This window comes from Melitaea cinxia, chromosome 10 (assembly GCF_905220565.1).
Source record: "Melitaea cinxia chromosome 10, ilMelCinx1.1, whole genome shotgun sequence".
NCBI classification, from domain to species: Eukaryota; Metazoa; Arthropoda; class Insecta; order Lepidoptera; family Nymphalidae; genus Melitaea; species Melitaea cinxia.
The window spans coordinates 4,454,744-4,467,206 of record NC_059403.1 but is presented as its reverse complement, the minus strand read 5'-3'; the positions used below and the strand labels follow the sequence as shown (position 1 = coordinate 4,467,206).

The 12,463-nt window shown below is 30.4% G+C and overlaps 2 protein-coding genes across 2 annotated transcripts in view; one reads left to right on the top strand and one right to left on the bottom strand.

Annotated features, from left to right (window-relative positions):
• LOC123657510 (adenylosuccinate lyase) overlaps nt 1-12,463 on the bottom strand; it is a 33,849-nt gene that overhangs the window by 17,577 nt on the left and 3,809 nt on the right. The window lies entirely within an intron of this gene.
• The window catches only part of LOC123657511, a 30,467-nt gene that overhangs the window by 15,628 nt on the left and 2,376 nt on the right, over nt 1-12,463 (top strand). The window contains 3 exon segments of the mRNA XM_045593052.1: nt 2,425-2,595; nt 5,541-5,646; nt 10,009-10,140. Of these exon segments, the coding sequence (XP_045449008.1) occupies nt 2,425-2,595; nt 5,541-5,646; nt 10,009-10,140 (409 nt within the window).

Sequence of the window (12,463 nt, the reverse complement as noted above, 5' to 3'; positions counted from 1 at the left end):
ATTATAATATAATTAACTTTTAATGGAAAAGAAACTTACTTTAATATCATAGGCTGTGTAGTAATAAAATTTAAATGCTATATTTCCTCATATGGAGAGGAAATTTAAAAACTTAAAATACATTTTACTTTTAAGAAAAGAAATCGCAAATAAATCCACGTTGCTCGTCTAGTCATACTTAAGTTTTAATTCCTATTACATACAGTATGATGTAATCTACAACTCTAAAATTGTTCTTCAGTACATTTCAATGAACCAAAATACTACGGCGTATCAAGTACTATAGTAGTACCGCTACTTTAGCAGATAACTGTCAAAATAAATCTCAAAGGGAACTTCAAGAGCTTTCAAAATAGAATATAGATGGATCGTTCTAGAAATGATAAAATATCGATTTATACACAGAGTTATATTGTAATTTAATTAATTATGTAAAAGCAACTAACGGTTGATATTTTTGATAGTAACGTTGTAATACAAAATATGTTATAAAAATTGGAATAGAATACAATTTGAATGATATTTAAATACTGCTAGTACAGTAAAATCATTCAATACATGTTTCACTACACATAAGATTTCTAAGATACCTAATATATTATTTTATTTGAAAACTATACGTCTATTTAAATGTTATTATGGTGAAATTAGATATAGATTATTACGGCAAACAGACTACAAATGACTTTCAAATGTAATATATTACTCGAAGTATGTGAAAAATAGCTACGCAAGTACTACGCACCGGTTCTACGCTCCAACAGCAAATTTTTGTAAAGCAATTTTCTCTGCACAATAAGGGCGGGAACATGGGAAGGTTCTGACGAACACAGGCAATACGATGTATTGAGTCGCAGCACTCCACAGTACCACAGTCGTCTCGCGACGAACGTGTTTACCACTCGTATTTTCTGCTACGCGAAACGCGACGGAGTTTAAATATCGAATCAGTTGTGTTTTTTTTTTCTTCTAATTGAAACAGTGTTGGTGCATTCACATTTTTGTTAGAGGAAATTTGTACTCTTTTAAAAGTCTTTGGTAAGAATAATTATGTTAATTTGAAATATTTCTTTCAGTATTATATATAATAATATTAAAATAATATAAAGTAAAATTTGGTTGGATTATTTTTAAGGTCAAATTGTTTTATTTTATTTTTTTCTTAATTTCGCGGTTGAAGTTAAATAAGTGAATAGAAAGATTGCTATAGTTTCGAAGCTATTGTTAAGTTTTTATTTCCTTTTGACCGCTTAAGTCTTTGTAAACATCGACCATAAATAGTATGAGCACAATTAAATTAATTATTATAGAAATTGAAAAATAGTAGCACAAATGACAGAAATGAAAATCACTTGTTTGCATTACATATATTACTAGCACTACTACACATATTGACCAATTCTATTGTCATAAAGTCCATTAAATTAAAATTATTGAAAAAAAAATAGAATACAAAAATAGAAAAATAGAATGCTCACATATAAATAATTTTTAAAATGATCGAAAATAATTCAAAAACTTTGTTCCAATAGTTTTTCCTTATTTAGACTGTCATTGACTTCTGCCTTTATTCAAAATAGTTTTAATATAATATATAACTTAAATATGGCACAAATATATTATAAAAAAAAAAAAAAAACTTACATTGATATCATTTTAACATATTCATACAATCTTAACCATTATTATGCATAAAGGTTGCACATCGCTAAGTAATATAAAAAATACAATCATAGTTTACGCAGGTTGTTCCTAGAAGTTAATCAATCAATAGAACACTCGTAATTCGAAAGTATACATTCTATAATTCACAAATATTTATAAAGTGTAGCTAGCATGTTGGAAAGTTGATGCGTGCGTTCCGAGCGAGTGGTCAACGCTCGTTAAAAACTTAAAATCGTTTATTTATGAGTGATCAAGCGCGGGTGACATGCGTATATTAATTTATAATTGCGTTTGTTTTACAGAAAAACTATATTTTACTTACATTGGTGTAAAATGAAGATTGTAAAGATTTATCACGAATAAAAACAAGTCGAAATATTTATATGTATACGTCATTATTTATGTGTATATATATAAAGAGTAATTTCAAGATTCATACATTAAAAATAGTAAACGTACACTACGTTATTATCTATTCTAGTTTGGTTTCCAAAATCGAGAACTGAAAAAAATTTGTCGAGAAAATAGAAAAATAAGTTCATAAATTTAAATGTATTTTTTCTTCATCAAACGTTAAATTAAGAAAATCAAATAAGGCACAACTAAAAAGCAATCTAAGCTATGAATATGGTGCAATGTTTTTGAAATATCTCGATAAATTCTCATTTTTAAAATAAAACTTGTTAAACCTAGCACAGCGTAAGAATTTAAATCAGACCAAAATATTTCTTATTGTTTATATTTGTATTCAATTTCTAGTTATCAGAGTACGGCGGCGGAGCACGAGTTATCTGGGCCATGTCAGCAGGGGACAGAGAGGCGGACGCGCAGGCCAAGAAGGGTGAGGATGGATCCGCGACCGACAGGGACAGCCGGGCTGCAGCCGCCCTCAAGCAAAATTGGTGTGTAGGGCTGAGGGTCATTGAACTGGTGAGCTAAACTTACGACTAACAATAAAGTTCCTTTGGAGTGGTGTGGAAGTAAGGAAGTTGTGAAAGAGAAAATTGAGAAAAAAATGACTCTGAAGCTTTTTATTTAGGTAGAGCATAGCTGAAAATATCCTACAGACAGAGATAGATCAGGTGCAGTCGCTACTAATCAAAACTGGCGTTTTGAGCTATAACTATTGATCAGGTAAACGAATAGTGGAAGAGATTAATCGATTTCAATAGTTTGCATCTATTGTACGATCACGACATTCGGCATCGAAGCGTAAGTTAAACAGGTGTAAAAAATACATGAAAAAGGGACATGGACTAGAAAATTCGCGCAACCATTAAAAGTGTTAAGAATAAGCCAAAAATGGGAGCTACAATTTACATGTCCCTTAATGATTACATGTATGTGCTAAGCTAAGATTTACTAAAAATGATTTTGCTTACATATTAAACATACTTAAATCATAATTACTATATAAATAATAACAATTTTATCTAAATAGACTTAATTTACACAATAACAACTTTTAGCTGCGTTACTAAAAATCAACAATTTGATTTATTAAAGCTGTAAATCCAATGTGTATGAATCACTTAATAAATAAAACTACTAAATTAACTTAGGTCGTATTTATATATTACAGGTAAAGGTTTTTTTTTTTAATATTAAGCATGTGTTTAATAGCTTTAACGTCTATAAATGAAGGACGCATGAAACTAAACCTTTAGACATTCAGTGTGGAAATGAACCATTAAGCAAAGGAATTCAATAATAATAGCCCAAAAGTAATAAAGTGTATGTTTTAAACACGCGATATAACTAATAAATAACTTGTTATTATATTAATAAACGAAACGGGAAAATTACATTTATACTAATTAAGATTTCTTCGTTTACGATATATGGATAACCTGTTAGACCGTTTTTAATAGACCGATTAGTTTGTTTTAACTGTAGATAACTAAAGGCACATTAGGAAATTCTAAATATTTTTTAATATCATATCAAAGATCGACCGTTCCAGCGGGGATCGAACCTGCATTTCCGACTGACCGTGTCGGTGCTCTAGCCAATTAAGCTATGGAACGATGTACCCGTTAGATCGAAATTTTTGATATGATGATTTTATATTCGGTCGGGAACGGTCGATTCTTGATATGATATTAGAAAAAACATCCATATTATTAGACAATCAGTTTTTATATAAATATATACAATTATAGAAGGTAACAAAAATTAGTAACGATTTTGACGAAATCTGAATATTGCGTTTTTTGATCTAGACTTAGTTTGGCAGAAACTAGTGTTAGGAAAAATCCATTTTTGAACCTAAGCAAAGCTCGATCTTCTATTATGTATAAACATCCAATGTTTACAAAGTGTGTAATTGACCTCACTTTTAATTATAGGTACGCCATGTATTCAGAAATATAGTGTAGAGTACTGAACATGTTAACGACATTTTAAATTAGACACCTTGAATTTAACAACGATATAACATACGATTCGGTGTCGATTTTAGTTCAAGGTATTGTTAAAAGGCAGTTAAGCATCACCGTCTATGGTTTAGAGGCAGTGCCCAGTGGGGACATAGAGTATTAATCTAAGCTGCGCTTCTTTGGTTAATAATTAGTACAAAATCTTGAACACTGGAATGGCAAACATTGTTAATATGTGTGTACGATATAACTAATCATGAAAACTGTTAATCGAAATCCACTGGTTATGATATATTATGATCAGTGGTTTGTTTGGGAAAATTTTTAGCTCTGACAAGAAAACTGAATAGTATTTATTTCGAAAAATTCTGCACTTAACTAATTTTTATCGCGGAAATTTTACGAACGCATATTCTGTCTACGATTTTTATTAATTTGTACATTTACAAAAAAAATTAATGCTTAAATTAATAAATAATCGATATTTTATGAATTAGCAAATAATTGTTAGCCTTGTCCTTGTGGGAACAGGCAGATTATTTTAAAACTGCGCGCTTCTACAACTATCCTTGATGTATGTCCATCGTATACCTTAGTACTCGTTTAAGCGTCTTATTGTTCTGAATCACGTTTGTTGTTATGACTTATTCTTCGAATACACTGTGTAAATTTTAGGTACTTTGAAACAAAATAGAATTCAATAAGTTTTACTGTAATAGGTTACTTAACAGATACAGTTACTAAAACACCGTTAACGTAAAAATATACGAAATAAAATATAAACAAAATTAAATCTTGAAGAAAAAAATATTTGTTCGGTTAAATTATTCGTTCTCAGAATATGGCTTAAAATAACATAATTATAATATCATAATAACACAACAATACACCTCTGTTGTTACTCTTTAAAGTTCAAACAATAAAATTATTATACATTATTAAAAATCAATTCAATTTTGAATAAATGAATGGAAAGAAGAGTGAAAGCGAAAACCATAGTCATTAAGGAAACAGTCGGGAAAGCATTTTGTGGTATTTAGGAGTATTGAAACGGTGAAAACGTGTATTCGTCAAGACGAAACGACAGATTGGACTTTCACTTAAAAGGCAATAGCAACCAGCACTTGTTGTAATCATTTTATCTTACGTTCTGGTTTTGGAAAACTTACCTTTCGTAAAATAAACGTTGTTATGAGACAAACTTAAATTTTTATTACCCAAGATTTCTTTTTTCATTTAACTGTCTATACAATAATGGCAATTTCAATTCTCCAGTATCTTACGTACAATATTTTGAAACATATCATAGACTCATGGATTTATCGACTTGCCCACTGTACCACTACTAAACTTACGATATTTTACTTTTTGACAACTATCTTTATATTTTAGACTGAATGAGCTCGACGATGTATTAGCATTTTACACTGCTAGTGAAATTTAGTAAATCATATAATTTATGGGTAATTACATTTTTTAATAATCTTATTGTTTCAGATCTTGTCTGTAATCGCCATTGGACTTATAGTCGGTGCGCTGATTGCACCGCAAGTTGTTCAATCTGATTATCGCCACATTGCCCTCATCTTTTCCGCTTATTCAAGTAAGTAACTATAAGACCTAATTATATTTTATAAAGTCTGGTTAATTTTATTGCTTTGTTGCAATGCACTTGAATTAGACAATAACACAACACTAAATTATCAGTCTGTTTTACCAAACTGTATCTTTGCTCTTCTTTTCATAAATGTTTAATGAAATAAATGAGACTTACATGTAAATATACAAAGACACAGAGACTACTAAGTATAAATAATTGACCCAACTGTTGAACAAAACTAAGTCTACAACATAAGTACAATATGTACAACACTTGGAAATTTTTTAAATAAAATAAAAATAAAAACTTACTAAATTTCGATATCTCAACCTTATTGTCATTTCCCGAGTATTACGTACAAATTTCCCATTTACTTAATCAAGGCGAACCGTGGCCTCGTTGCGCAGGAGTTTGTTCTAATCTTACAATTATTCAAAGGCGATTTCATTGTTCGAACACTAGCACATTTTATGCTTCAGCGGACATCGATGAAGGTTTGACGTTGATGAAAAACCGACTTATAGATTTGGTTTTCGTAGTTTTTATTATACAAGATACATTAGTTAAACTAAAATTGCATTAAACTTTAATATCTTAAGTATCATCATCATTATCATCATCATCTCAGCCTATTACAGTCCACTGCTGGACATAGGCCTCAGACTCACAAGTTCACGCTAAAAATGGCGTGAACTCATGTGTTTTGTCCATAGCCACCACGCTGGGCAGGCGGGTTAGTGACCGTAGGGCTGGCTTTATCGCATCGAAAACGCTGCTGCCCGTGTACGTCCTGTGTATTTCAAAGCCAGCAGTTGGATAGGTATCCCGCCATCAGTCGGCTTTTTAAGTTCTAATGTGGTTGTGAAACTGTGTTATCTCTTAGTCGCCTCTTACGACACACGCGGGAAGAGAGGGGGAGGCTATTCTTTACTACCGTAGCCACACAGAGTAGTAATGAATGTACACATCATCTAGTATAAGACAGTAAAATAAGATATTTTCATTTTGAAAGAAAACTATAATCTCAGCAGTCCTGACGACAATAGCATAAATGTGCCAGACGACTGCGTAAAAACAGGTAAACATATGAATGAGGATGTGAAATCAGAATGAATTGGATAAATGCTTCCAACGCACTTTCAGTACGTTTCCACGCCATGTTTTCTTTTCCGTGCTAGACATGAATTGAATTTCAAGTACTGTAGTATGTTTACATCTACGTGTTTTATCTACATCATCTTGATCGTTAAAGTTGTTTAAGGAAACACGATGTAATATAATATTTTATGACTATTTTATAGTGTTTCCTAAAGTACAATAATTTAACTTTCTAAGCAGTACTAATGACACACAGTTTTACATCAACTGGCGATCAAGTGTACCGACATATAGGTACCCACTTGAGAATATAAATAAATAAACAAACTTGTTACACTTAACGGTAACCAGCAGGATGAGAATTCTATGATAGTGGTCCACACCACCACACAGTATAAAGATAAAAGCCAAGGCCAAAACAAGTATCTTTATGGCTTATACAAATCATTGTCATGAGCTTGAATTACAGTTGCTGTACCACTGCAACGAATTGACTATATTGTCATTGAAGACTAAAAATGGCAATTCAAAGTGTAACATGTGCAGGAATAGACTTAGATGATACGGACCGTAACCCTTAACTGCCTTAAAGGATAAGAGTAGGTTAGTCTAAGTAGAAAAATATTCACCTGTAGCAGGATTGTGACAGCGATTTGCAGTCATAGGGCTGTTTTACGGTTTGTGGATAACGCTATTTGACCGATGAGTGTCTCCAACAGATAGAAGTTTTTAATACTCTATTTTTTTTAATTAACTTTAAAAAAAGGAGGAGGTACTTAGTTCGACTGTGTTTTTCTTTTTTTTAACTTTTGATAAGGATGTCGATGATTTTCGATCATTTAATTTTAATTGATATCTGACAAGTACTTTTTGAGATTATACGTATTTACTTGCCTATTTTTTATCGACCTACTTTTTAATATTATAACTTTTTACTGGGTATACCGATGTCAAAGATTCTTATTTTTATCGAAAGCTGATGATTGTCATATTGTCTCATTTAAATTTAATTGAGACGTGACAAGTACCTTTTGAGCTATCTGTAATAATACGTATTTAATTGACCATTTTTATGCCGACTTATGTTGTATAACTCTGGTCCATGTAATTAAAGTCGGTTTTTTTCCTTTGCAAGTAAACATAATTATTAATATCGAATTTCACTAGATTTATGAGATATTTCTATTCGTAAATATGAGTCTAAAAGTTGTAGTTTCTTGATTGAGGTGAAACCGGACTTAATAGCCCATTTTACCTCGTCCTGTTAAAGTCTATTCGTAACTTACGTACAGGATAAACTTTATTCATAACCGGTGTAACAGGCCTCTATTGTTAGACCATGTTTTGGAGTGTCAAAATACGAATCATGTCATTTATAAGAAATTACACCGTATCTATTAAAACTAAATTTACAATGACAAAACCGTATACAATCTTGAACCACATCAGTTACGCCGTACCGTAAGTTATTGTTAAATACACTTAATTAACATCCTTTGGCCGTGAATCATTTTGGTCACAGTTCAGGTCTCTTTTAGGACATTTTTTTTTTCATTACATTAATAATTAGTTTCAATTATATGAAAATTGTGTTAACTTATATAAAAACCTTTGGTATACAAAAATATTGGTTATTGTTGCAATCGTCAGAGACTACGGTGCATTTAATTCCGTTGTTGGTCAATTCAATAATATATTATACTAAAGACTTCCAATAGATTCAGTAGTAACAATGGTACTTATTTAATTGAAAAAGACCATCAGATCTTTAATTTAAGATAAACGACTATAAGTCATAGATCTCAAGAATTTGCTTCATTAAGTTCTTGGATTAAAATAAGGTTGAACTCCTTTACCTTAGAAACAATAATTTCATTTATAACTTGTGCAATAATAACGATTCTCGTTACGTAACGTAAATTGTTTGCTAATAATTGAAGAAATAACTACAAAAATTTAACAAAATTATAATTATGATTTTTTTTAAGTTAATCGATTCGACGCTAAATTGACCGAATTAATACTTAGTGCAATACATAATTAAACACCGGAAAAAAATTGTTATTTAACACATCATTTAAAATATTCAATGCTTTAAAGGGATTTGATTAATACGTTGCGTTACGGAACCGTTCAATTTTAAACAATTCGTGTGTTTCGTAAGCAAACAAATCACAGAATCCAGATGGAATATATCACATTGGAATAATCGGTTAAGACAGGACTATCGAATATTCGTTCTTTACACTGGAATCAATTGGGGCTTAAGTTGTTCAACTGTTTAAGCCGTGCAATTGACATAAGTATGGCGAAAAACTGATTCAGCTCTGATTTGGTACAATAATCATTACCATTATTCATTCCACATAATGATATTACTTTATAGCTTTGTTTAATTATGTATGTATGTCTAAGTATGTTTGTATTATGTATAAAAGTATGAGTGTTCACATTTGTGTGTTACGTATACTGCTACTGTTTTATTTATTTCCTTTAACTATGTTTGTCTCGAAGGGAAAATAGGCGGATTTTATACATTTTTCTCATAAACAATTTGTCTTTTTTAGTTGTTCCTTTGCTTTAAAATTATAGCATTCAAAATATAATTTGAACAATCCGTTGCAGAAAAAAGATTTTTATATATTTTATAAAACTACTCTCTCAGGCACGTCAACTAGCTATATATGTGCAATTGAAATAGGTATGCATAACGCATTGTCATGAAAAATGTTTTCACTTCATTACCTGGTAGTTCGGTTTCAATGAACTTAATGTGAAAGTAAACGTCAGTTATTTGTAAATTATGCGTTCGCAGTATATGCACGGCTATTTATAAATATGTAAGAATTTTAGCGGAGCGATTCATTTTTAATATATCAGTATAATTTGAATCGAATAAATATATTGAAACAGGTATATTTCCATTTGAAAATATAAGTTACTCAGACTATTATCATTGGTAACTAGTTGATCCGACGAACCTTGTCCTTGTCTTGCCAATAGTTAAGCGCGTGACGTTTAAATAGAGAATAAAATCATAGACTAGATAGACACACTAATCACCTACCGGTATAAAATATTATAACGATCTGTTATCATTTTTTTTATCTATTTTGAAAACACATAACGCAGTGTACACATATTTATGTGAGTAAACAAGCACAAAACAGATTAACACATAGGAGTGACAGATGTTTTTTGTGTGATTTTTGCATATATACTATTTAACTAAAATTATATTTTATATATTTTTTTAATTTCTTCAAGGTTTCATCATCATCACCGGTATTTTAGTCATCGCTCGCCTCTTTGGCGAAACGGCTGGATGGAGAACATCGATGGGCTTCTCGATCTTTGGAGTCATCATGTTCACAGCTGCCGCTGGGATCATTTTCTATGGTACGTATATAATATTACTTATACTTTAAAAAAGTTACTCGAATTAAAATATTTTTTGCGTTCCTAAATTGCCGTCGCGAGAATTTGAATATGTATGATAACAAAAAATACTATGTCATTAGCTGTTACTATTTGCGCATATTACGACATGTTTTTATAATATTTAAAATTATACCAATTAATGATTTTAAAATGATGATTGATATCTACAAGCCAGAAAAAAACAAAACAGAGGTCGTTCCTCTTTTAGCTACTACTAAAATAATTTTTAAAACAGTCCAGTATTTTAAGTTTATAATAGAAACAACAGCCAATTATTTCCTCTGTATCTATACATATAATAAAATGGTAGGAAAGTCAAAACTGTACATTGAATATTTTTTTAAAGAATACTTGGGGTGCGATCTACAATCGATACCGAAGCCAAAAATATAGTTTTTAGAATTTTTGTCTGTTTGTCTGTATATATGTTCGGTATAAACTCAAAAAGTACTGCATGGATTTACTTCAAATTTGGCACGAATATTATTAAGAAGTCGGGTCAACATATAGGTTACATATTATCACGCTATCACCTACGGGGAACGAGCAGTGAACCTTTATTTCTTCAATGCACTCTGTAACAACGTGTAATCTAACGACGCATATTTGAATGTTGCTAGCTTCACACTATAAATAAAGACATTCTGTAGTATATTTAGTAAAAGCATTGCACCCGTGCGAAGCCGGGGCGGGTCGCTAGTTTTTATAAAGATAAAAATATAATTATAACTATTTATATTGAACCTGCATTTTCATGATTGAAATGTGTATGACTAAGCAGAGTAAATAATACTAAAATACGTTTAAGATTACACGTAATTGCGGTTGGTTTAAACACACTTATTAGTTACATAAGAAAATATATATAGATAAACGGTTAAATGCAATGTGCGTCATAGTAATTATACATAAAGGCTCACGGCGCACTTAACTTAAATAATTGTTTCGGTCGCAAAGGATAAAAAACAGCTTCAATTTATTGACGACACGTAACACGACACAGTTAGTCGGAAAACTAATGAAATTAACACACATTGTTACAAATAACTCAAAAAGTACCTATCTCTCTCTTGATAAAATTTAAACCACAATACAAGCATCACCAAAATGAAAAAAATCCGTCTAAAGTTATGGAATAAAACACACAAAAAAGTTAAATTGAGAACCTCCTTTTTTTGAAGTCTGTTCAAATTAAAACGTTTATTAATTTGTACCTACTTGGTATGTTTTAATATAATTATGTATTAGTACAAAGAAAATAACGACGATCACTTTGGCTGTTATATATTTTCTTATACATATATGTATCATTCATACGTACGTACCTTTATGTTGGCAGTTGTAGGCTTTGCAAATATCACGTATCAATCACCACTTTTTGTATTTATTCTCTAGATCATCACATATATACATATATTAATTACAAAACAATATTTTTTTCTTAACAGAAATAACCTTTCAGTACTTATTCCACATTCGTCTTTTCTCTAATCACATCTTAACCTCCCCAGTCTATTTCTATTTTATACAATCTCATTTCTACCCACAAAATATACTCATATATTTTTAAAAAGTGTTGCAATGGTATAAAATAAATAACTATACAAAACAATATCTGTAACATTAAACCTGTATATGATGTCCTGTTTATGATAAAAAATAAACCTGTCTATGAACGAAAACGCAGGTATAAGTTGCCTACTTTAAAAACAGACGACCGTGTTAAACACATTTATTCAATTTCAAATCTGGCCTTTGCGTTTTCAAAATTGTAACTTTTGATCTCTGGTAGCTTAGGTATAAAAAGCTAGTCTAAATCAAGCTACATACAAAATTTAATTGCAATCCGTTCAGACATTCTGTGAAAGTAACAACATCTATATAAACTTTCGCATTTATAATACTAATGAGATTATTTAAAGAAGTTGATATCTGATGACAGTTTTAAAAATAATATCACTCATTAACAGTCTTGTGTACAAAATATCAATAAATATTTTTTACATTTCTGTACAAACAAATTTATTTTCTTTTAATTTAATTTATATGAGGAAAAAGAAAAAAACAATTTAATAAACGATTTTTTTTATATAACTTGTTTACTATCAACTTTGAACATATTATGAAACACATATTATATTGTTAAATTCTAAAGCATATATACCTAAAATTCAGTTAATCTGTACAAAAAAGTGGCAACTTTTTGAAGTGAATGTTTAACAGAAACAGTTTAATAGGTATGAATTAAAAAACAAACGAGAACCTTTTATGCTCGTGTTTG